This window comes from Battus philenor, unplaced genomic scaffold (assembly GCF_028537555.1).
Source record: "Battus philenor isolate CCGP_79_NKW_IND1 unplaced genomic scaffold, ilBatPhil1.0.hap1 SCAF_18, whole genome shotgun sequence".
Classification (NCBI taxonomy): domain Eukaryota; kingdom Metazoa; phylum Arthropoda; class Insecta; order Lepidoptera; family Papilionidae; genus Battus; species Battus philenor.
The window spans coordinates 6204981-6232659 of NW_027181680.1; the positions used below are offsets into that span (position 1 = coordinate 6204981).

The window sequence follows — 27679 nt, forward strand, 5'->3', positions numbered from 1 at the left end:
TAAAAATGTCTATCATATTTCAAGCTAAATATTATGATCAATTTCTTGTAATTTTACAAAACAACCATACGGATAATGCTGTGATATGTTTTTTCGAAACAAAAGAATTCGAAACAAATATTACTCGAAAATTAGGAATAACCAATTAGTTGAATTTTCAAAAATGACAACAATTTTGTAGAAAATTGTTGATAAAGTAGATCTACAGAAGACTTTATATAATTTATTATTTCTGAATGATCTAAAAATTTGGGAACTTTTAATAGATTAAAGTTATTTTTTTTAATTTTGCGTTTTACATGGTAACCATATATTCAGTTGTCAACGTTTTGATTATTTACTCTGCTTGACATATCTGCACAAATTTTCGCGTATATTTTAAATAATAATTATTGTTTAAAATGAATCAAATGAATATGCATGTTCCTATGAACCCCGTGGGCGCACAACCCAACGTCGGTATGCAACTGCCGGTGTCAGGACCTATAATGCAACAACCGTCACCGCAGCAGATGCAACCATCTATTCCGCAACAACCCCAACAGGATAAAATGGATAATATATCGAAAGTTAAGACATTAATGGGTTCACTCCGGGAATCTCTTCCCGTATGTAAAAGTTTAATTTCCTTTAAATCACAATATTTATCCGGTTTTACGTACAATATGCTTAATAAAAAATTCAATAATGTTAGCACAAAAAGTAAACTTCGAAATCAACAATATTTAAAAAGTTTGCTTGGTAAATAGTGGTTTACCTTTAATAAATATTGTTACTATGTTTACATTAAAATTACAAAATAAATTGTAGTAGTAAGTACCGAAATATCAGAGATTATTAGTGAAATGAGTCTTTTATTAAATAGCCAAATACCTCTTGTTCATAATAAAACAAAGAAATAAATAAAATATAAATATAATGTTTATTAGAGCATAGAATATGGCCTACACTAAGACATAGAAATAAAATTTAGATCAATGCATTCAAAGGATAGCATTTAATTTGGCTTACCTGATGCGCCAGTGATTACTCATAGACAAAGTCAGAATCAGTGTGTTTTATGTTCAAACTTACAATGCTGTATAAAATTTAGTAATATTTGTATATTATATTGCCAGTTTACAATAAAAGTCTACAACTGCACATAAAATGTGTGAAGTGATTAAGTAAAATTTCCTATTACAAGTTAATTTGGCTTGAGAATTTTAAATAATTAAATTTTATCATAAATTTTGTTTTAGATGACTTTGAAATCTGCTGCACAAATTTTACATCAAAATCACAATGTGGATTCCAATTCCCAGTAAGTAAGCAAATCATATGACTATCAATATATCATATATCAGGTAATGTTTTAACTTTTGGTATTGTTGTTAACTCTTGGTATTTTTGCTTTCTTTTTCTTCTTTTCAGCCAATAGAAACCCACTGCAAGGCACAGGCCTCTCCTTAAGTTTGCCACTTTACATTATATTTTTTTCCTTAAGGGGGTGCAATTGTCACCATCTTTTTTATTGGTGGAGAAAACATTGGGATGTTCAAAAGTATTTATGTAAACTAATTTATACTAACAGTCAATCCATTATACAACTTATCAAAAAACAATGTTGCATTTTTGAATATTGGCAAAAATTTTTACTTGCTATTAATCAGCATACCTGACAAATGCATTTTCAGATGTGCCTCTATTTCACCTGTAGAATTTAGATTTTTAGGATTCCTAATTTTTAATATCAACCTAATATATTTTTGTGTAAATTAATCTCGGATATTATTGGATGAGTGAGGTGGATAACTATACTTGCTTGTACAAGTGAGGCAACAAAGTATATCTGCTTGTGTGGAGGTAGAAGTCTCTGTAATTATTTTACAATTTATCTCATAGAAACCATCTCCTCAACTTCCAAGTATATTAACTGTGACTGAACATCCTGTTACAACCTCGAGATGGTAGATGCGGTGATTGAAAACCACCCTCAAGATCTATCAGCAACACTATCAAGCCTTTAGATAACTGGTTATTGTGGCAATCTTTGGGAGAAGTTCTGCATTGGGTTTCTATCAGCTGACATGACCATGATGATGATGTGGATCTGAATATTTTATTTTTAATTATTAATTGCTTACATATATTTTTTATTTTAAAATATTATATGTGGCAAAATAAACGACAAATTTATAAAAAAGCAACAGAGTTATCAAAAAAGTATTTTCTGTTTAAGGAAAGGCATTGACAATCCAGTTCCGAGATTTGACAAAAACTTAGAGGAGTTCTTTTCACTCTGTGATCAAATGGAACTGCATTTGGTAAGTTGAACTGGGATTATTTGTCATCTAAAATATGTTGGACATTTTGAATTTCTTTTTCAAAAAATTTAATCATTTTTATAGCTTAAAAACACTCAGAAACGCATAAGGAAAAAAATTAAACTTGATAATTTTTACTGAAGGTTGCCAAGATTGTATTGTCATAAATTTTTTCCAAAATTTCCTCTTCTTTGTAGTTCCTTCGGATTTTTTATTATTTTCTAAATTACTCATTTCATTTAAAAAAAATTATGTGTGCTAAATGGCTCTTCACAGATATAGCAAGGTTTTTGATGCCAATACTCTATCTTGCAGAGTGACCGTTTTGAAGATATAACAAAAATTATAGAGGGAGACAGAATGACAGCTGGATAGCGGTTTATTTCTTTGCACAAATGTTTAAACGGCATAGACATTTAAAATTGGAATATTTTACTGACTGTAGGTGGCGACACCTATAATGCATACACACCTATAATGCGACACCTATATACACCCGGTACATTCAAGCGTCGCACCACGGCTAGACAGAGAAGTACTCGAGTTTTCGCTACGATAATAAGAAAATCTATTGCACACCGATAGAGTCGCCTTTAGATAACCAATCGGTCTTGTCGGAAACGAAGCCAAATCATATTTCACAGGGGACGCCAACCCCAATCGTACAAGATATAAGGGTTGTTAGAGTTTCTTTTGCCACTTCTTAAAACGGTTTCCTAAGTAATAGTAGTGTTATTAGACAGGCAATAGCAACCAACCAAGTCAAGGTGCGCCGTTGTATCGGAATGATAAGCTGATTTTATCCACTAATGAGCTCAAGCCGAGGTCCACTCGTACCTAGTTACAATATACAGCGTCAACCGAAGCAATCTAAGAACTAAGCAACCACCAAATCTGATGAAATAATAGCAAGCAGAAGCCCGAACCAAGGAGCTTCGTGCCTTTAAAGAAGATTTAGGTTAGGCATCTTCTGTGCCCTGGCGCGTCGATCCCGCGGCAATGACATTTGCGAAGCAGTGAAAGTCGGGCCTAAAAAAACTATTCAAATTTTCCTTTTGCAAGAAATTTACGAAAGGAGTTTTCCATATCATCCCCTATCTCTGAACTCCACAGCTACACGTCAAGCAGTCTCACATCTAACATAAACCCAAAAATCGATAAACAGAATGTAAATAGGATACTTACTTGGTTCTGATTTCGGGATATATCTTCGTGAAGGCTTCTTTCAATTATACTGTGAGTTGCAAATACACTGCACTAATTTGTTACTATGTAATATGTTGATGTAAACAAAGGAGGAGGGGACGCATCTAACTGCAACAATTAACTTATTGACCTAGCAAACGCCAATCAGAGTTACTTATGGCACTATCGCAGATATATGCTCTGGCCGCTTTATCACTTAGCTGGCAAATAATATAAAGTTCATATGTTGACCATCGCGTGATTATGTAAATATTATAACAGAATCGATGATTATCATTAAGTCAATGTTAATAATTAAACACAGTATCCATGTTCACAATTTGTAAACAACGATATATTGACTATCACATTTCGCTCAAGGCCTAACGTAAGCAATATACACCGGAAGTACGAAACTCATGAAACTGGTTCAAATAAGAAGAGTTAACGAATTCTTGGGCAACCATAGTGGTTTTGATGTTATAGCCTTCTTTATATAATAAATTAGATTTAAAATTAGAAAAAACTGTACATCTTTAACTTCATCACGACGTTGAAAATATCTCCTCCCTCTTATTAATCTATAGACGCCCACTGTAAGGTATGGGCCTCCTCAAAGATTGCTACGATGACCGGTCTTGCGCTGCCCGCACATATACATACATATGTATATATATATATATATATATTTATATTTATAGATATATATATATATATATATATATTTATATTTATAGATATATATATATATATATATATATATATATATATATATATATATATTTAAAGATGGATCGTTTGTTTTTTATTGTTTTTTGTTTAATTAATTAACACTGTCATCTATTTATTTTTCAATTAAAATTAAAGTTAAATATTAAAACAATCATCCTTAGGATAGGATATTCTTAGAAACGAGTCCAGAATATTATTATATAGCATGGATTACGACTCTGTTACGAGTTTATTAAATTTATTATTTTTATATTCTAGATATTTTAACTGTCAAATAAAATATTCAATTTATATGTATAAACGATAAATATCGATATTTCTATACGTGGGTATTACAATTCGTCGTTTTAGCCTATTGGCGCCCACTGCAAAGAATAGGCTCTCTAAATGTATAAATGGGCGAATATACCACAATCGACACGCTTGCAAGGCCGATTTGTAATCGCAAGATGGTATTGTTATACGCAGAGGACCTTGCTGCCCATCCACTTACTTGAGAGCAGTTGCAATCCTAAATAATTAATGCACAAAGTGTGAATTCTATAAGGTTGTATTCCGGGTATTGAACCCACAATCGAAACTTATAGACCTCAACTGCTGTGCTACCACAGTGTTTCAGTTATTTGGTAATTGTTGTTTCAGCGTACCGCAATAACGTGTATACAGCAAGCTCAATCGGCAGCTCACTACCTACCGCTCACTGTGAATACATCAAGACTAGATTCGGGGCCCACTACTCAGGTAAATTGGTTATTAAATGATTTTTTAAAACCATTGTATGTCACAATCAAGTATTTTCCCGTGCCGAAATTCTCGAAGGATCTATCGTTAATCTATCTCTCAAAAGATATAATAATATGCTCAAGTTGCTGTAACACTTTTTTAAATCTTATGTGCTATAAATGTGAACAAACAGATGCATAACATTAGCACTTTGATATTTTCTATTTAGAGATCCATAGTAAATAAACGAATAATGAATCCTTTAAAATCTAATTTACGGGTTATGTTGTATCATTATTTTTTTTGTTCAAGTTAGACATATTTTATGTGACCGACTTGTCCTTGCGTCTATATCAGGGGAGGCCAAACGTGGATCTTTGAACGAATATTTTTATCTCCGATTAATTGTCGAATTATTTCAATACTTAATATATGACCTATTATGATTATTATTTATATGACCTATGTCAGCTCCTGGGCAATCGAAACAAATTACTGTTGTGAATAATAATTATTATTATTCCACCATGAAATTATCGAAATCGAAAACGCTGATCATATTAATTAACCGGCATCTTAAGTATTATTAGGAGTGCTGTCGTATATGTGTTCCGTTATATCTAACGTCAATACACATATTTTGTACTTTTGTCATATAATTTCAATAAATATAATTTTCGTAAAAAAATACGCTTGCTTGTTTTAAATGCGTATTAAATTGCAGCTCGCAAAAAATTTCAAATTTCGAACAATGGCTCGCTCAATCAAAAAGCTTGGCCACCCCGGTCTATGCTATATTCGCCGGATAGAGTTGATAGAGCACTCTTTCGATCCCACGATTGTGAGCAAGAGAAAGGGAGAGATAGAATTAAGACATTGGCGTTAAAAATTGTAAACAATTTTCTGTGTTTTTTTTGTTACTGTTTTCTTTTTTTAGTGTACTTCTTACTGTTTTAAAAACGAATAAGAGAAAAACACACCAAATCACAAGTTAAAAGTTAGTCCAAAAATACGAGTAGTTTAGAGAGTAGAGAGACAGAGAGAGAGTAGAGAGTACAGAGACAACCACGCAAATAACAGTGTCTTTATATTAATGGATCGTTTTTTTTTGTCTAAAGGGGAAATTTTACATGGAGTATCTTTCCGTTGTCTTTTGCTTGCCAATCCATATTTTTAAAACATGTATTTTTACTTTTCAAGTGCTTGTGTAAGTTTCATAGCTAATAGCAGCAATTAGAAGCAATGCTTTGGGCGTTGCATCAATGGAGCATCTTCATTAACGTTTCTTATTCATAAAAAATAATAAGATACATTAAAATATAAGATTACTTTGATTGAAATTTGTATTTTCGAATATTAAAAATTATCCAAGTAACTTCATGTTTCAGTTTCTGTTAAACAAAATTTAAATGTCTCGTTACCTATTTATTCCTCTCATGATAATGAGATGATTATGATTATATACAGCAGTTATCCTATTCTGCCCACGCCTTCCTCTGGGTCAGTAAACTGGAACCTTTTAGTTCCTCTATGCGGCTTATCAATATTTTGGTTAAACGCTGATAAATGGGCATTTGTATTTTGGTAGTAATATTAAGTTGTAACGTAACGTAAAAGTAAAAAGATATACGTAATTATCGCCTATTTAATTTTGTTATTTATGACACAAGGTTACGTTTAAGTGTTGTTTTACTGTGGAAAGCACGTTCGTATTTAAAACCTGTATCTTTTCAGCCGTATGACGTCCAATTTGAACGATTGTAATAAGGTCTTCTGACCACTTTAATAACTGTTCCTTTTTTAACTTTACTAGGAGTAATTAGTCGAAGTCGCCTCCATAGTTTATAAAAAAAATTACTTAGATAAAAATTTGCAATTACATTCGTTCGGTTTTTGAATCAAATACAGTAATCGTCATCATCCAATGAAAGTGTAACGTCCACAGCTAGACATAGGCTTCCCCCATAGATTTCCAATAAGACCGGTTTAAAGCGATATGTATTCGGAGTCTTTCGACGATGCTAAAAATGTCGTCTGACTATTTTGTTTGTCAATTACTAATTAAACATAATTATTGATCAACGTTACACTAAAAAGTTTCCAGAGAATGGGCAGCAGCGTCCTCTGCGTACCATAATTTCACACTGCAAATGTCAACCCGTCTGCCAAGCGTTGCTATTATGGTATATCACCCCATCGATATCTTTGGAACGACCTATGCCATACAGTGAGCGTCTAGGGGCTGAAACGACGGTTTATCAAGTGTACTATATAACAATTATAACAAACAATGACATTAAAACAAATTGTGTTACACGTTACGTGAAAGAAAATCATAAAGGTGGGTTTTATAAATCAATATAAGTTATTTTTACAGGAGACGCAGTTGACATACCCGCAGTATTTAAACACAGTACGGCTTCAAATATCATACGCCAAAGATATCCACGACACGCTGGTAGCCGCTGCTCAAAACATATTACCAACAGAATGACCCGAGAGGAATTAAAACTTCGAGAGACGTGTGAAGAAAAATGTATTTAAGCATAAGACTAGTATCGTGTTAACGTTATATAAGCTGTAAATAAAAATATAATATACAGAAATAATTCTTTGGTATTACAAAATATCTAAGCATGACTATTTTTAAAAAAGAACATGTAGGTACTTAGTTTACTTATATCTAAAGGAGATGTTAAAAGGCATACAATTCGACAATTTTATACAATAAATCTTCACTTAAATTAACAGTTAACCACAATAATACATAATATTTGATTTTGAGATCACATTTTTCCAATGATAAAAATACATAATCATTAATATAGAATTTCAAATAATTTAAATACATAACACAATAATATTAATTTGTAATTGACATGCAACATTTGTATGTATTAATTTTCTTGATAATAAACATAGAACCGCAACAAGTCAACGTAGATGACATCTTATAAAAAATCCATACTTATTATTAAATTGACGTAAATATCTATCAGTCTTTGCATTAGCTTCTGGAACACTAGTGTTTTCAATGAAATGAAAAACGTTACATATTTTCGATCGCTTCTGGAGTCGGTTACCTGAAACAAGGATAATAAAAATTTAATTAGTTTTCAAACTGACTTTAAGCGATTTTTTATTTCAAGACTACTTTATTACAGGGGCGGCCAAACTTCGGTTTGCGAGCCACATGCGACTCTTTGAACGGGTATTTTTGGCTCCGATTGATTGTCGAATTGTTTCAATATTTAAATTTATATAACCTATGTCAGATCCTGGGACATCTAACCAAATTACTAGTGAATAATTATAATTATTGATCTACCATAAAATTAGCGAATTAGAAACAACGACCATAATTAACTAACCGGCATCTTAAGTATTATGAGTGCTATCATATACGCGTGCCATTATAATTACCTTCGATACACATATTTTTATACTTTTGTTTAAATAGTTTCAACAAATATGATTTTTGTAAAAAAAAACACATTCTTTTGCGTGTTTTAAATGCGTATTCAATTGCGGCTTGCTAAAAAAAAATTCGAAAAATAGCACTCGCACTACCGAAGCGCTTGGCTACCCTTGATATATTATATAAAAGGTATTTCACTATTACACCCGTATTAATATGTGATCTATAATAATTAGTACTAATTTACTATCATTTTAAATGACCGGATTATTTAACCCCTCGGATCACAACAACGCTTATCTCTTACAAGGAAGTTCATCGCTGGACATAAGCCGCCCCCATAGATTTTCAATAGAACCGATTGGAAGCAAGTCGTTGATGGACGTCCTATATGCGACGTATAATTGTACTTGGTGGTCCCGGCAGCCATCAACTTGTCGCGCTATTTGGCCCGCCTACTGCTACTTCATTTTACCAATCCGCTGAGTTGTTACCACCATCTGGTCTGCTGGTCTTCTCGATCGTAATTCGAGCTGGTAGAGAAATCACGACCATAGCATCCATGGCTTGAGCTACTGTGAGCTTGCAAATGAGACTCAAGTATACATTAATATACCAGAAATCAATACCTTAGTCGTGATAATACTGTGCCGACAATTTTTTTTAAAGACCAGAAAATAAAAATTAGCTACTAACAATATTTTTTAATATCAGAAATTGGCATTCTTACAGACATAAATTATTGAAAAAAAATAATGTACAATGACTCCTAGTGTTCTATATGATGGTGTGAAACCATTGTCAATCACCGCGAAAGTTTCTGGGTTAGCACGAACAATACTGAATCTGGGACGGGCTATCCAGATAAAGCGCGAAAGATTGTGGCAATAAAAAGACGCAGTTTTAGTGGACAGGAATGCTACATATTTCCCCCACAGAGGCAGGGTATCTTGATCATCGGATATCCCTCTCCTCCTCGAAACCAAAAAAAGATAAGGTTAGATTGCCTAGTGATTTAAAAGCATTTATTTCCTTTCCTAAGAATAATGTTATAAGTATATATCACTCATGGAACCGATGGCCGTATGGGTCGACAGGTTCTTTATTGGGAGACCACGTGGCGGTAGACGCGGCATGTGTACTCCCCCACTAGGCAGAGCGATGTAATATTAAAAATCGTGTGAAGTCGCTGAACGTGGGCAGCGCAAGACCGATCAGTGATAGTTCATCGGCTAAAAAGAACATTTACACACAACACAATAAGTATAACAGAAGTCATGAGAAGATTCAATGACGATGTAACAAAGTTACCATTTTTTCTTATTGACATTTATTTGGGGTAGCAAAGCGTCGAAGTTATTTATCCTCTTACAAAGTAACTAAGCACGAGGATACCTTCAAGAGCCTCATCTCTGGCCAAAACGTTATTTATTTCACTTAGTTTTCTAATCTGTCATACTCTTGGATCGTTTAAGTGGGTAATCTCTTAAAAACTCATCTATTTCACTATTAAAAAACTTTTTTGAACGGAGAAATAAATGTATATTAAAGTGAAGAAAGGAAATAACTACATTAAAGACAAATTTATCAGCTGACAGTTCATTAAACCAACACGTAAATAAAATAAGTACAAAACAAAGCAATATGACAAAGTGCGGAATAATACAAGATGTACACATGATTCACTTGAAGCCCCGGGGGGCTGCCAAGATACTGATATAGAAGGACATAAATTAATATTATCTATTATGTATAGGAACAATCCGAGCACCTCGCGACCACTGTTTGTTCTCGTAAACGACTCCGATAAACTTATTATTGTGACATAAATTAATGCACCGCCTGTGGAATAATACAGGACCGAAATGTTTGCTCGTCTACCGAACTGACCAAGTGTAAGAACTTGAAACAACCAGTAGTGATACATAAAATTTCTTTAAGCACAGCTAAATAGTGTATATCGTCTTATCGAAGCTGCTAATGGTTAAAAGAGAATTCAAAAAGTGTATTATTTAAGAAATTTTAATTAATAAATTAGTTTTAATTTTATATATATGTGTAAAATATATAACGTGAAGATAAATAGATAGAAGATAGATTTAAAAGTTTAAGAAGGATACCAACTGTTCGTGAAAAGGCAGTGATTAAACAAATTTTCGTCGCCCAGAATTTGCCTGGTTTTAAATTTACTTAAAATGAATGATTCGTGTATGTTTAAAGAAATAAATGCTGGTGAAAGAGACGTTTTTTTTTGCCTCCCGGAGAGTCGCTAATAAAGTTCCCCTTGGTTCTACTTGGGACTTGACTAAAAGTCCCCTAAACTCAGGTCGGGCCTTCCATTCAATTCGTGACAACAGAGCCGAACCACGGCTCTATCAGTTGATATTGAGCGAAGAATGAAACAGGGTTATGGATTTTGTGCATTCTTCTCAAAAATTTTTTTGTTACAATTACAATTATTCTTCTCTCTTTTTTTTGCCCTTGTTTTTGAGTGCCAGTGTTTACTTATATGTAATAATGTTAAGATTTATAAATCCTTTCTTAAAATGTTTGGTACCGTATCAAACAGTTTTTAAACCCAACTGAAATAATTTTTTTGTACGCTTTTGACTGATATCGTACATTAGTACAGAATATTTAAGAAAAAGAATTTCAGAACAGACTTTTTACGCAAGTATTTTGCTAAATGCTCTCATCGCTATGGATTGTAGGATTACCAGAGGTAAAATTAGTCAATTTTAATGTAGAATAATTTTACCTAATTAATCTATTAAAATATATAAACCGGAATATTATGAAAAAACTCTCGATAATTTTGGATGGCATAATTGCATCAAGCATCGATGCATGATGCGTAAAAAGGGCATAGAAAGGGTGTTCAAAGTACAATAAGGACTTTCATATCTTACTTACACAATACGTTGGATAGAAAGTCTTTGCGCCTAGTAACATAGACCCTTTTATTTATATCGAGACTTATTCACTGGCTTGCTCAATAACGCTTGATGGATATGTCAACTCAAATATGAATTAAGATAAAATTAATGTGATAACGTTATTAATAATGTAACATAATAATCAGTTAGTCTGTTGCCAAATACACGGAGCATAGCAACTTTATTGCAACTTGATTAGAGCGGTCAGCCACCCAGCAGATAGGGACATTTCGAGTTATTTGATACGCCTCGCAACAAAAATCTATGGAGTATTAATTTCATCTAGTGATATTAGAATATTATTTTTACGATAGTAACACAATTAAATATAAATACGAAAGTTTTGAACGGAATAGAAATAAATTATCTGTAAACTGTACCAGTTTCGATCGCAAAATATATTAGGTATAACTACATCAAACACGTTTTTTTTTGTTTAATCCTGGTAATGAATTCTGTAAAAAATTGTAAGAAAGAATACGTGTACTTCTTAGCAGTTCTCGACGCTATATTACTGATATTGTATTGTTATGGCGTTATTTAATATTTAATCACAGTTGAAGAGTTAAACATTCGACCCGCGTACACATAACGAATGAATTCATTAATTGTGTATTCTGGTATTCAGTAATTGATTAAGTCGACATTTAATACATTTAGTAAAGATTAAAGAGAAGAGTTGAAATTTATCCACTATTATTTCAGTTCTTTATAAACGATCTGGGAGTCGTTTATAACGGGGAATAATTCTGTACGTATACGTAGTACCGTTAACCATACATAAATTATAACAAAGCACTTAAGAAATAAGAGATTAAAACTTTCAAGTGCAGTTCATGATTTGGGAAGTGTAAGCAAAACAAGAGTTATTTATTATAAACAAAGGTAAGGTGTTAGTTTAAGAAACTAGAGATTACATATTTCAAGTGTTGTTCGAGACGTAAGAATTGTAAACAGGACGTTAGTTGTTTATGATAAAGTATTAAATGTTTGAGTATATAAGGATCTTATTTTAATAATAAACAGTATATGTCATTTGAATACATACCAAAGATAAATTCATTACAAGATTTTCATAACCCACTCATCACACCACATCCTCCTCAGTCACTTAGAACACGACATGCGCAGACTTCATAACAACAACAACTCAACCAACAACACATCAAACGAAGACACGACGACGATGCACTAAAGTCAAGCAGCGCTCAGCTCACAAACTGTTTCGCTTCCGGGAACGGCCGCCGGCCCTCGCCTCTGTGCACAGCGAGGGCTATCTGAGATAAGACTCGCAGTCTACCTTTAAACGACTTGCTTTCATAGCACATCATACACCTATTCTCATTACACTATACCCTCACACTTGTTTAGTCTACCTTCGTACTAACATGTTCGTTCAACAGGCAAAATTGGGCTAGTTAATTTTGTTAAGTTCGTGGACCCATCAGTTTCGATGAAGTTACAAAAACTCTGAGCTAGCAGCATGAACATAAACAGGTACAAGATATAAAGATAAATGAACATGTAATAACTATAGAACTATCTCATGTTTTTTTAAGTTATCTAACAATTCGAGCGAGCAAATCTATTAAAACAATTAAATTCGTGAGATAGTAAAATATAAAGTCTAGACGAAAGAGATAAATATTAAGACAAAGGAGCTAATGTTGAACAAAACACATACCTTTAAAAAGTTGTATCACAGAATAACTGTCGTATTGATAATTATAAACAAATCATGTTTACACTGTTTAAAATTTATGTATAATGTATTTGTGTTATGTTATTAAAAGACATAAAGACAATATTTTTATCATCTTTCCATTAAAGTAAAGCACGTACAGAATTATCGAGTATTTCCTTCCATATCGATATGCCTACTGCAACAATGTTATGTTATGATATTTATTGACTAGTTATGAAGACAACAAACCAATAAATCAGTACACGTAAAGCACACACTGTATTCGAATTTATTGTTACGTAAAATTCAACATAAATAATTTTATTCCCTACTAAATTCAATTACTTTATCATATATATATATATAATCAAATATGCGGTCAGCAGATTTTGCATGACAAAGTTTCTTTCTTGTATAATATTTCAAGTTCATATGTGCATGTTTTTATTTTGTATTTTATAAGTCTTCTTGATTTTCATATTTTCCTATATCATAGGTAATTTCGTTTTTTTAATCTTTCAATTTTTCCTTTAGTTCTTATGTCGGAATATACCATTCTATTTACCACCAAGCGATGATTTTTATGTAAAAAGCTTTACTAATTAAATTATTCTACTAGCAGACTAAAATCTGTTATTATATTCGTCGTTGTTTACAGCCTAAAATGACATTTAGGATTGCTATATGAAAAGAATATTGCCAAAAGCACGATTATCCGTCACGAGTAAATATTTACCAACATTAAAAGTCGAAACTAAATAAAAAAGGTAACTGTAGTCATTTATCGTAATGCATTATAAAACTTGTTTTTATCTAATCATTATAGCCTCATTAGAATTTATTTTGTTATTTATACTGATCAATAATTTTATTTACATTAAATAAGAGAAAGCAGTATAGATAAGTAATTCAACCGGTAATAGTTCATGCAAACATTCACATATGGCCAGTTATTGAGCGAAATTGAATCTGGTCGAAAGACAGTATTGACTAGAGTTTAGTTAACACATGTGCAATCGCCCTTCTAAAGCGGAAACATGAATGGCAACAGTATTTTAGAGAAATTGGAACGTCTGATAACGATATACACTCTCTGGCATAACAATTTTATCAACCCTATTGATAAAAAGAAATTGTAACCGTAAAAGTTTTTGCTTCAGTCTTATAATTTAAAATTTACATATTTATACGTCAATACTTAAAATTTCTTATAAGTGCAGTAAGTGCTGACTTAACAACCATTTACGCCTTTTGAAGTCAACAGTTAAAATTAGGATTTATTTTTAAAAACATGAGTTAAAATAAATAAAACAAATGATATTATAGTTCGCTTCATAATACGTAATAATTAGCAAAAAACTTTACGTATAGAATTATTTTACTAACCGAATAAAATCTGCTTATTATATTCGACATCGTCATCGTCGTTTCAGCCCATAATAAGCCTCTCCCAAAAATATCTATAGGGGATATACTACAATCGCCACACTTGGTAGACGGTTTGGCGACCGCAACATGGTATTATCGTACGCTGCTGCCCATCCTATTGAAATTTGTTTGTGAGCAATCTCATATAATTTAGGTTTCACTCAAATATCAAACCTATGCTCGATTGGTTAGGATTTTCAACCAGAATAAAATATTTATGTTTCGTAATTTGATACAACTTTTTACTTTAAAGGAATAAATGCATAGCTCATTAACTGTCAATTAATGTATATAAAAAACAATGGATTTAAAAATGATAAATAACGAAATGATAACAAAGTCAGAAAAAGCGTTTTCAAAATTCGAATTACTACATATTAAAATTAATTATTGTTTTCTATTTGTTCCTGCAGACTTTATATTGCCAGAAGTTATTGGCCTGTCGCATTCCAATAGAAAAAATAAATGAATGTAACGTATTTCAGAGGAATGTGAGAGTTTTAAAGTTTTTTGCTTAAATATAAGCTATACATTCAACTACTTAAAGCTTTGAGCTTTACACATAAGTACTAGAATAAATCGAATCAGGCCATGATAAGACTTGTTTTCACATTTACTTTATTAACCTTGGCGGGAGAGCGATAAAGGGTTGAGGAGATCTAAAATTAGACTTTCTTTCCACATAATGCGATAACCAGATTCTTTGTTGCAAACTTTATATCAATTGCAAAATATTTATGTACGATATCCGTTATTTATTATTAAGCCTACTTAACCTTGAGCATTCATGTTAGGTACTTAAACCGACAATAGTCACAATAGCCTACTGTGTAATGTTTTTGAATTACCACCCGGATTCAGAAATGACCGCCCGCTCCCTAACCGCGAACAGCGTGGGCGAACAAAAGTTAGTTTACTCGGGTAGACCTGGTAACTACGTGCGAAAGACTACGTGCACTTGGAACGCGTTCGTTCAGTTTTTGTTTTATTTTTAAATTCACGGACGCTAATCACGGCTAACAGCATTAACATCAACCGAGAATAAGTCAAGTCTGAATTACCACATAACAAATATAAATTGTTTAGTTAAAAAAAACTTATCAAAGTCGTAAAAAAGTCTATCACAACGCCAAGGTTTTTAATAAATATTTTTAATAAACTTTCGAGTTGATTCTATCGTTGCTACGTAAAGGATACTTAGGAAGATGAACACAAAACAACCCAATCGAATCTGTTTTGTGTTATTCTCAGATCTTGGCATGTTTGGACCATCTTATAAGCTCGTTTAAAGTTGAAGGAAACAAGAGAATACGGTGATATTGCAATATACAGGGACACGTGTCGCAGCTACCCAGGGAGCTGAATCTTCGCTACTTTAGGAGGTTTAAATAGGCTAAGCGCCTTCTGCTTTCAGGCAGCAGTGTACGAGGAAAAGCGATTGTAAGTAAGCACGTAAGTTAATTTTAGTTTTGATAAAATTGAGCTCTGTTATTGTAAATGCACCTAAGTGGATAGTAATATAAATAAATAAATAACATTGGTTTTAATTATGTTTAACCATAAAAGGTTTATGTGTAGTTTAAATTTAATATAACTTACGTTTAGCCAAATACTTGTTGCGCTGCGTATGTGATGTGGAGAAAGCCGTTTTGCCCGCGAAACTGTTGGTAGGCTTGTGCCATCGTCATGCTGTGACTCACCAATACTTTGTCGTTCACCAATAAATACAGCGCCTAATTGTAAAATAAATGTTAACTATCAATACTACATGAAAAACAAATTATATGTTCGGAAATAAATCCATAGACTAAAAGTAACATCATCATCATCATCATAATTTTAGCCGTAAAACATACATTTAAGACCAAATTTCGCATCGGGTACAAAAATGTAAATTTACCTGCGAATCCCTCAATTTCATCTTTGTCCTTATTATATACAGGAACTGGGACATGGTGAGTTCTTGTGGCACTAGGAACTTGTTCCTTCCAAGAATTGGCACTTCCTTCTCTCTTGAATATCGCTCTACGTACAGCTGTTCAAAAACAAAAATTGTGATTATTTTTACTAAAATTTTATTAAGATAACTTTAAATTATTACAAAATAAATGGCCCTACAAAATACTTAAGATGATTACTAAAAAATTGACCATTTAACCGAAAAGATTTTGGTCTCCAGAAATATACTATCATTAATCAAAAGATACTAACTAATTTCTAGGTAATAGAGTTGAATTTATTAGTTAAATATTTAGTACAATCATTGTAACAGAATAGAAAGATTATGTTTAACATGACGCTCCTTTTTTCACCTTTTATTTTTAATTAAATAAAAAAAAACAGATAAAAACAAATGTAAGTTCAATAAATATTTAATATTTTTTTTAATAATAATCCATGTAAAATATTACTAATGTATTTAATTTTTTATTCAGAGTATAAATTGACTTTTTATTTTGATATATTCTGTAGTATTTATTATCAAATTAAAAACAAAAAACTGTAGACTGTTTCTGTTACCGGGGTATCACATTTGTTATTACATGACATGACGTTTTCTACTCGTATGCAGTATTTATAGTACGAGTTGCCATATAATATTATATAATAAAAACTATATACATACGTAAATGAATATTAATTTTAAAAAATTAGCGAATTGACTATTTATTATATACCATGTATATATATTATAATGATAATTGACAATTTATTATATAGCATGTATTTGTATATATATATTGCGTTTGAAATAACGATGTAATATTTACCGGTATTTTATTTGGAAATCGATCCCTTATTACTTGAACCTCTTGACTGGGGCCGGTCATGTCTGTCAACAAAGAGATCCACACAATTTTAATTACTAATTGTAAAACCGTATTTAAATAAATACATTGTTGTAGCTCTTATCTAATTTATGTGATACAATTTTTGTTTACGAAGATAATTTATTATTATAAGGGGCAATGGGGTACAAAAAGCGATATTTAATATTTTTTATCGTTTTACTTACCATCTTGGTATCCAAACACTTCTTGAGACGCATATGTAATATATAGAAAACCGTCTTCATCGCCAAAATTTTCGTAGGCTTGTGCCATTGTTAAGCTCATGCTCAGCATAGATCTGTTGTTGATTATTAAATATAGTGCCTGTTAGAAAAAAGAAAATAAAATATTTTCAAATCATATAATTTTTTTATAATTAATTTTCGCTTGCTAGCTTTCGCATCACTCGATAGATTGAGCAGGTATGTTGAAAGATGGACGGTAAGGACAGAGTCCTCTGGAAATATCTTTATAATTTGGCGCTTTCAATGAACAAAATTTGTTTTCTCTTTAGAGGTATTTTAGCAGTTTTCAAAAGACAGATAAGGTAAAAACCCAAATAAGCTGCTCGTTTGAGTTTTTTTTTGGATAAATATTTATTAATGGGTTTGAGGCAGCAGAGCGTTTATGGCGCTTAGTCAACACGTTTTTTTAATGACTTTTAGGAGGTCTATGATAGGACTAATTGTTTTAATTTTACCAGTTTGGTTTATTCGAACGCGTATGTGTTTTTAAAAAGCATCCGCTTCGAAATTTAAAAAAGATAATGACCAAATGAATACGTTTATGTGGGGATTACGATTCTTTTACACGCAGAGCACATGACTAGTTGCTTGATTCTATTCTCAATTGACATCTAAGTATTAGCAATGTTTTCGATTCAATTTATTTCACTTATCTAGTAACGCCGTCCTCGCGATCTTATTAATATCGGCCATTTAAATTAATTATCACATTCATACGCTGACGTATTCGTCGATTATTATTAATATAATTGATATTGTTGTATAACTAGATATTAGTTGTTATGGTTTCATGTATTGACTTAAGGTTATTTATTAATTTATTCACCTAGGATCATTTACAGTGATATCTTGTGTACGTCATAAGATGAATGTTAGAAGATTGCAATTTAATTTAATAGGAAAAATAATCAAGTTCATTCTTTTTTTGATAAGCTGCTCTATAACAGCATTCAACTATAACCTAACTTAAGTGGGTTCCAAATACATTTTGACGTACGAAGAGCTCACTAGAAACACATACGGTATTGTTCTAAAACCAATTTTTTTTTAAATCCTTCACGATGTGAGCCTACGAAAAAGCTACCAATTTTATATAGTTTAGAGAAAGGAATTTATAAGACTTGATGTCAAATTTCGCAATAAAAATTAGATGTTAATAGCACAATTACTTAAAGATTAATGATTATATGTAACCGATACAAAAACTTTTTATAAGATATGTTTTTCCCTAATTAAAGATCATATAGACAAAAAATAGACTCAACTTTTTTTTTTATAGAAGATAGGAAATTTTAATTAATAAAACGTATTTTGTTTTAAGAACTTTTTACCCTGGCTGGCTTTGGTTATTTATTTTTATTATGTTAATTATATATGACATGTTTATTACGGTAATTGGAATTACTTGTGTAGATAAAACAAATTCAATGGAATAAACACGTAGATATTTTAGTACTATGTCTACAGGATGATCGAATATAGATGTAAGGGCTTTAAATTGGTGAATGCATCAGCAAAAAGTTTTGAAAATTTTAAAACTATTTCTAATCACTCTACATAAAGTGGTCCCTCTGAAAAATATTACATTAATATATTTTTCTATTGGAATTCAACTGGCTGACAACTCCTAATTGTACAAAGTCTGTTGGGATAGATAATAAATAATAATTAACTTTATCCCGAATTTTAAAAAAGGTTTTCTTAATATATTATCATTACGTATAGTAATTATATCGGAAGAAATATTTTTTAGATAAGGTGTGTATACATTAACTCTCTGAAAATGAGCTATACATTCACCCGCTTTGACCTTTTCACCAAATATAACCAATAACCCTGTATAACTGCAAATTTTTGTTGCTGATTATGTGGTATACATATTTATTACATAAACATAGTCAATGTTTTCGAACTTACTTGATTGGGTTTAATTCTAATCCTGTTTCGTATAATGACGAGAAATTGTGACATAGTGATATCTTCTGGGACAAGAAACTTTGACTTATCTAGTGCTGGCAAATTTCTCTCTTTTGGGGACCTCTCGACAATTAGCTGTAAAGACAGTACATGTTTAGATTATACTGTTGATTGCATTTAATCGAATACTACAATAAATTTAATAAACTTACCGGAATTTTAGTAGGGAATTTACTTTTGATCGCCATTACTTCTTCTTTTCTTGTTACTGTAACAAAAACAGTTTAAATTTATAAAATTTACATACAACTTGATTAAATATTTACATAAAATTTAACATACGAAATAAATATGCCTTTCATTTTGTAATGTAAATGTTAAAAAATTTTACAAGAGAAAGTGGCGACACATGTCGTAGCGTTCGCCGTTAACGTGAGGATGTAGCCCGTCTGCAACCGTAATCTGACTTTGACATAAAAATCCCGTGTATTAAATTGTTAGATATTTTTTTAAACCCTAAGTTGTAGCCGCTGGAGTCTTAAGGTTCTGGAATGGTGACTACAGACCTGGAACAACTGCGTCGGACATCAACCCACAAAATCAACAGTCGACTTTGTTAAAATTATCGGAAGACACTGGGTGCAGGCCGCTTCCAACTGGTCCCATTGGATATCTATAAAGGTGGCCTATGCAGTAGATCAGACTTTCGGTTGTAATGATGATCATGAATATTTTAAATCTCAGGGTATAGAAACCAAAAGAGGAGCTAGTTTCCGCTCAAGATTTTGTAAAGTCTGAATATGTACCAGTCAGAATTCTTGTCAGAAAAATACAACTGTGCGATGTCCGCCCTTTAAAGTCAACGCTATAAAAATTATTTTTCGCCAAATTGCCATCACCTAAGTAAAGTGATGACAGATGGCTACCACTTTACTTAGTTGATGGCCTTAAAGTATTAAGGCCCTTAATTGAAATCGACTTTTTTCTCCGAAAAGAATTCCGATCTCAAATAAGGCCTTTCGAAAAATATCCGCATTGCCGTGAAGTTGCAGCTATGGCCGAGTTAACATAACAGAGAATTAAGGCCACGAATGCAATCAAAATTCTATAAAAACCTCGAAGGTAATAAAAATTGTCTTACAAGGGATCTAGATTTCTACCGAGACACTAATCAAGCCTGCTCTTGATATGTTATTTCGTTTGAAGAATGTAAAAAACTTCATTTCGTCCTGCAAATCAATATTTGATGAAAGGGTCTAAATTTTTTTTATAGATAATGGTTAAGATTGTAGAATGTTACGAGGAAGAAATTGGGGGAAAGTTATGGTTAGGTGAAAGATACCTTTCGGAGAGACTAAACATTTGACGTAAAAGACTTAGAGTTATGTCAAAGATTATCAACAGACGCAATTAATTTGATAAAATTTATTAGCGAATATACAATTTTAAAAACAAATTACTTGACATTCTCCACCTGTGGAAATTATCTTAACATACTCGTAAAATTAATACTTTTAACGCGAGTAACGAAAATGGGTAAGTCACAATAAACTTCACTTTTGTTCTCTAAACAACTTTGTAACCAAAGTTCAAGTGTTAAATGAGTACAATTCCATGACTTGGTTTCTGCAGAACGAGGCCACTTGTCACACATCAAGCTCAACGTGTAGGTTGTACGTAAAATATTCCCAAGAAAAATCATATCGAAGGTGACATCGAGGGGCTACGAAGTCCTGATGTAATTTCTCACGAACAGAAACTCTGTAACCTTCTAATAACAATTGTTAACCTAAACGAAACTGGAGAAGAAATGATGGCGGTTCCAATGACTTGCTAGCGTATTTTTTAAACCTTCTGTGTGGAAGAATATATCGGAAGATCTGAAGAAGACCTTGACGTTTTAATTAAAAAAAATACATTCTATCCTTTGTTTAATAATGTTCATTCATTAAACCTGTATTCTTTTATATTATTTTCAAATGTGAACTTAATTAAGGCCCATCGTATAGTTATAGAGCAATTTGTAATTCTTAAAAGTAAATCAGCTAATGATGTAATAAAATAGGCTCCTTGATGCGTCCATTGGAAGCAAACACCAGTTTCTATACGAAAATAAGTTTGGACTTCGATATTAACCTTACGTTCGTGTAGTCACGTACATATGACAAGACAGAAACGTTACAATTAGGCGGTTGAACTAATAGATAACATGCAAACATTGAATCCTAGATATTGTAGTTCATTATGCGGAGTTATTTACCGACTATAAAAATACCAGGGCGTTGACCTTAAGGGTCTTTCAATTGTTTAGTTTAATCTATTTTTTGGGAAACGGATTTAAACAGAAATTTAATTGCATCACATTACATTATTTGTAACATTAAATTAAATATTGTCTTAATACTTTGAACTCACTATTTAAAAAGTGAAAGATTTTGACCCAATAAATGGTAATAACCAATATTTGCATGAACATTGTTTTGTAGTAGACGATGATATGATGATGGGAGAATTGAATAGATCCATTTTCAGTTTGTTGTGGGTTGGAAGACGCTAGATGCAGGTCATATTCATCCGATCCTTTCAGAAACCTATGGTGGAGACTTAAGTGGCCCTGCCGAAATGATAATGATTTTTTATTGTTTGTAGATATTTGGCCTTTGGCATCCATGGCTTCATTGAGTTTCAGTTGAAAAAGCCCTTAACGTACTTGACCTATAATTAAAATAATCGTGCTCTACGAGGGTTCTCTCAGGAACCGAGTTGAGCTGTCGGTTTTTTACCGTGATGGCCGTTGGTCTTTCCACGCAAACGTGCACATGGACTCAGGAATCCATATCCTAGCCATCTCAGGAGACGAGACCTCGGCTAGGATATCATTCAAGAGCCGTTTAACATGAAGTAGATTCATGGGACTCCGAAAGAGCTGAAACATCTCTTCACTTATAGCAAACGTTATTACCTCTTCGCAACGGTAAGAGGCCGAAAATTCTTAAATGACTTTTACCATTTTTAAAGGAACAGAAGTTATATATGACATAAATGCGATATAATGCAGAGAAATAATGTGACATATAAAACATATTAAGACAAATATAATAGATCTATTAAATATTCGAGAAAAGTTTTTAAATATACATAAGCTTGTCTCGTAAACTAACTTACTGACTGTATAATAATATAGATTTTGTTTTTTAAATATCATTCCTAAATATGTACAGGAATTAAGTACCGTAAGTATAACTTATCACTATTATATAGTTTCACCAGTTGTGAATACTCGTAAGCATTTTTATATCTTTAATGTAAATTTGTGGGTATATCACAGCAAAGGATATTATTAAATTATCAAATTGACACTTACTGAATGGCTTTTTTGACTTGAAGCACTTTTTCACATTGTGGTTCACATCGTGTTTTATTAATGCCGTTATGAAATTGAGTTCCATTTTGAAGATCGCGGATTATTGTACGAGTGTCTGGCCGGCGCGATTGGTTAGCGTTACTTGCGCGTGCGCTTCCTGCGAGCTTCGTGATGCGACTGCAGCAAAGTAAACATCATCAACTGTTTTTATCGATCGACATGAGGTCGGCTTGTTGGAATAACATGCGATGTTAATCACTGCAACGCTAACGGACACTGTTCTATTAAGTTCCAGTACTTTTTCGAAAAGCTTCATATTTTCATAATGTATCGAAGAAGTAAAATTAATATTTGCAAGTAAAATATCTCATAAGAAATCAACTTTTTAGGCATTGTATAGCATTGTTTAGTTTTTCTTTTTAAAAGTTAGAATAATGTTTTTTTTTATTTAATGCACACTGAGAATCTTTGTGGTATACATGAGACAGATCAAAACTGGCTTTTATATTCCTCGTCAACGAAGAAGGAAACGGGCGGTATCCCACTGTCATCCTTTTAATTGTTATATAGTAAATTAATGTAAGACCTAGTTAATTTACTTGTACATTCATTAAGTAATAGGATAGAGATTGTTTTAACGCGATAAGCCTGTAGATGACAGAACGCAGTAGGTGCTTCATTTGGAGTGCTTTACTTGTAATCTCAGGGGTTCTCTTAGGTACTTCGTTTCGAGTCAATTTCTCATTTATTTAAGCTTAGAAGTACACGTTCCTTGAAATGACAGAACCCTCCACGGTAGATCCCGGATCTGGTTGTCACTAAGAAACTTATAACATTCACATTCAAGGGACCCGCCCGAGAGGACAGGACCGAACTAAAGTCTATTTGTGGGTCGAAAATGATCTTAATTGTTATTTGTACTGTAGCTACCAAAGTGTAAGCTGCACATAATTGCTTTACTTTTAACCGCCGCGCCCTGACCAAAGGCACTCCCTAAGCAAAGTGAAACTCGGCTTCAAGAACGGCGTCGCAACAGAACACCGCGTTAAAAAACGTCACCACATCAAATTGCGTGCATCTCTTTACGCTGCACGGTACCCTTTATAGCACCATAAACAATTCTTACGGGTAAATAAATAACCATCTTATTTTGTCAATACAAGCATTCTTTAAAAGCATTTCGTATGTAATAGCCGCGAGGCTTTCCACACATACTCAAAAAAAATAGGGGACGTCCATAGTCTATTTATAAGGCACCACGAAGAACTGGCTATAAAAATGTCCACTACAAAAAATCCGTTGTAAATGCAATTAGATTTTTAATAAAATTCCGTAAAGCATTATTAAATCAACATTTATTAAATTCAAAATCCATATTAAAAATAAATTGACAAAATGGCATATTATTATTATTATTAATAAACGAATATTTAAATGGCCAGCATCCTCGGCAATAATTTTGTTTGTTTGATTTTTTTATACATAACTTTTAAAACGATGCGTTGTTATATAGTATCTTTCTGCTTCTTCTCCACAACTATAACACTCTGCGAAGTAGAGTATAGTCAAAAATATTTTTTATTTTAGAAAAATTGGCTATCAATCAATATAAATCCTGTTAAAATTTTTAATATTGAATAAATATTTTTTTCTTCATTTACGTTAAGATAAAAATTTTACTGCAAAAATACTGAATACAATCATCGAATTTTCAGAGGAGGCGATATGAAAAAAAAATATTTCATGATTTTCATGAGATATTTTTACCTTTCTTTACTATTTTTTAAATTTGTATATTCTTATATGTAAGGGCGTCAAAATTTTGTTATCTCCGGGGCATTTAAAACCCTAGACCTGACCCTAAATACAGAATCTTAAAATATAAATAAAAAATTGTAAATCAAGTCGAATTGCACTTTAAAAAAGGCCTTAGTTACTCAACAATATTTTGCTCAATGCGCGACAGCATCTGATAAATCTCGTAAAACACTAAGCTGATATGGTCGTTTATTAGATAAACAAAAAATTAATGTTTTATTATTCCGCACATCGATAGTTACTTAATCATTATACATTACATAATTAAATTATTATTGATGCAACACATGCAACCAGAACTAAATTGTTATAGAAAAAATTTCTCCATGTTACGTTTTGATAAAAATATGAATGTAAGTATAAAAAAAAGATTAAAACTACTGACAATAATGGTCGCATAGACAGGAATAAGAGTGATAACACAACATAACAAAACAATAAACATAGTGGAAGATACGGTCAGTGACTTTGTAAAATAAAAAAATGTACAGATTGTAATGCGTTCCTTTGTCGTTTTACGTGTATTTATTATTAGAGCTTTTATATTATTTGTAAAACATTTTTTTATTAGAAGAACATGCTTAATTTATGTACTACAATGTGACGAATAGACATGGCAATTACTCGATGATAAGTGATAACACTTACAAAGTTTTAAAAACAAAATGCTTTAAATATACCTACACAATACCTGAGATGCAAACATGACGAAATGGTACGTCATTTTTACGTTTAATATTTTTTGATCATTCACAAGTGTCGTTTGCGTCGAAATTCACAGTTTGACTGTCTTAGCTTCTATATTTTATATTATTTTCGTTTATTCATTTGTGATGTACAACATGAAAAGTATTTATTCTCATTTGATATGAACTTGAATCAAATTTAGTAGTTCACGTACCGGGAGGCTTAGTAGCCGTGACCAGCTAAGGGGAACCTACATCGCCAGCTAGAGATAATTAGGCTGGCCAGTGGCTGCACTCTAAGTGGGCTAGACGAAATAATTTCAGAGGCGAATAGGAAGGCTGTTGAGCTGGTGATTGGGAGTCTGTCTCTGTTTCCGCACCGAAAGCAAGCGATTAGTGGAGAAACAGTAAAACAGTCCGCAACTATGGTGGGTCGCACCGCGGATGCACCGTTAGTGGTGCAGTGGGCAATAATCGTCTTCTAGTGAACGGCAGAGCCATAGATCTTTTATAGGGAACTGAAAAAGGCCAGTTCTCTTGGCCTCCTTGAACTGTAGGTGACGGATTGGGGATTACGGGTTACCAGAGTTCCCGTGGAGAGGCCGAAGAAGTTAGTTGCATTAGCAGAGTCTAGTAGTAGTCTACGGTTTTACATAGGAACAAAATGGCCGATATTTATCCTTCAAATCGATGCTGCGAATGAGTGAAAGCATTAAGAATTTTAGTTGATACGACGCTATCAAGCCAGGCAAGTAATGTTTCTTCTGATGGGCTATCAAAGATCACAGTAGTACATAACTTACTCACCTATATGAAAAAATAAAGTAACCAGATTATTACAGACAAATATCTATCCAAATATTAATCTGAACTAATCGCAGATTTTTGTTTTATAAATTTAAATTTCCGCACATATTCTTCTTTTCTATTGAAACTTATGGTACATTTTTAATACAATTTAATAAAAGCAACATATGTTAACTAAAATTTAGTAAGCGCTTTTGTGTATTATCTAGTTAAGAATTATAATCTATATAATTTACTTAGTACCTAACTTTAAATGTATACGTTATTGTTCCTTACTTGACATTATCGACCAATCAATTGACCTGGAGATTATTTTGAGTTTACATTGATATATTTCGTTCAAGGCATCAATATTCCATTCAAAACGTATTTGTTCTATAAATAAATTCAAACTATGATTGTCAAGCACTACGTAAGCTATTAAAAGAATATGAATACGTTATTACGTACACTGATATCTCTTATAGTTTAATAACAAGGAAAAGGAATATGCTCTATTCGAGTTTTATCGGTTGTTTGCTCATTGTTTCCAAGGTGGTAACGACTTACTGGGAGTCTGCCTGGGCTTATTAGGGCTGAGCATGTGTGTTAGTATAAATGAGCTACAATTTAAATTTATTAATACGATTATTCGCGTATCGAAAGTTTATGACAAGTTTCAATGTACACTAGGGCTAACTAATTCCCTTGATTGATGAAATTGAGTAAATTTTTAATCTGGTTACCGATAAAACTTAGTAATGATAATTTGTTAACAAATAAACTATTAATTAAATTATATTACTGTTTTGATAAAGTAGCCTTGCCATTAGAAATACTTTTTATGACAATATCTATTTTATTGGAAGCCTATTCAGGAGCGGACAACGGCTGAAATGATGACAATTATAAAACAATATTATATTCTGTGGTATATTAAATTAAAAGCATTTATAACAATAACGTACTTTTACTTCACGCTTTCTAAAAGCTTGCGATAGAGATTAAAATGAAATTTTAGTAATAAAAATGCTAATGTATTCTAAAATTAATGGCTAAATTATAAACATAGGAATATTTTTGTGTTTACAGGGTATTTGATAATGATAAGCAGTAGGTAATTACTAGTAAATGGAGTATGTCTAATAGTTGAGATAATGACCTGGTATGACTTTAGCTTTATGAGCAATAAAAATAAGGTTAAAGATCTCAAATACGCAAATAACGAGATGAATCTGAAATATTATGCAAGGAAATTGTTCTAAGTAAACTGATTTTAATTGTTCATTTAATGTATGTCATAAAGCCCTAGAAATACCAACATTGTCATACAGAAATTGAGAATTAAAAAACGTTTGATAATAAATATTGTGCACAAGGCGCCATGATTTTTAATCAACTCGATTTCTAGGAGATTAAGCAGTCATTATAAAGTATGTACTTTGTAAGTTGAAATTGTAATACACAGCATGTCAAGGTATCTTGATTATGTTTAAAAATTCTTAATAACATTTCCATAAGATTTTACTTACACTTAGATTCTTGCGCGCTTGTCATTACGGCAGTTTTACAAAATCGGTGAAGGTAGTGTTACATAAATAACGAAATTTTAGCTGTGAT

At 32.1% G+C, this 27679-nt stretch overlaps 2 protein-coding genes across 3 annotated transcripts; one reads left to right on the forward strand and one right to left on the reverse strand.

Moving 5' to 3' along the window:
* Window positions 1-332: 332 nt before the first annotated feature.
* Window positions 333-7719, forward strand: ix (intersex). The gene is made up of 5 exons (XM_068763657.1): window positions 333-608; window positions 1242-1303; window positions 2222-2306; window positions 4866-4964; window positions 7324-7719. The coding sequence occupies exons 1-5, from the start codon at window positions 402-404 to the stop codon at window positions 7438-7440; spliced, it is 570 nt and encodes a 189-aa protein (XP_068619758.1). The 5' UTR covers window positions 333-401; the 3' UTR covers window positions 7441-7719.
* LOC137920350 (uncharacterized) lies at window positions 7469-27634 on the reverse strand. Of its 2 annotated transcripts, none has more exons than XM_068763656.1 (8): window positions 27592-27634; window positions 19618-19673; window positions 19406-19540; window positions 17429-17567; window positions 17184-17245; window positions 16313-16447; window positions 16012-16145; window positions 7469-8029 (listed from the first exon to the last, which is right to left on the reverse strand). In XM_068763656.1, the coding sequence occupies exons 1-7, from the start codon at window positions 27614-27616 to the stop codon at window positions 16014-16016; spliced, it is 684 nt and encodes a 227-aa protein (XP_068619757.1). In that variant the 5' UTR covers window positions 27617-27634; the 3' UTR covers window positions 7469-8029; window positions 16012-16013. The 2 variants fall into 2 exon arrangements, with proteins under 2 accessions (XP_068619757.1, XP_068619756.1); XM_068763655.1 differs by lacking the exon at window positions 27592-27634 and adding an exon at window positions 22770-22961.
* Between the last annotated feature and the right edge of the window lie 45 nt (window positions 27635-27679).

Coding starts and splice junctions, on each gene's coding strand:
- ix (XM_068763657.1), top strand. CDS start 402: ATGAATCAAATGAATATGCATGTTCCTATGAACCCCGTGGGCGCACAA. Junction 609..1,241: donor CACTCCGGGAATCTCTTCCC/GTATGTAAAAGT, acceptor ATTTTGTTTTAG/ATGACTTTGAAATCTGCTGC. Junction 2,307..4,865: donor ATCAAATGGAACTGCATTTG/GTAAGTTGAACT, acceptor TTGTTGTTTCAG/CGTACCGCAATAACGTGTAT.
- LOC137920350 (XM_068763655.1), bottom strand. CDS start 22,854: ATGGAACTCAATTTCATAACGGCATTAATAAAACACGATGTGAACCAC. Junction 19,541..19,617: donor AATTCCCTACTAAAATTCCG/GTAAGTTTATTA, acceptor CTGTCTTTACAG/CTAATTGTCGAGAGGTCCCC. Junction 16,448..17,183: donor GATTTCCAAATAAAATACCG/GTAAATATTACA, acceptor GTTTTTGAACAG/CTGTACGTAGAGCGATATTC.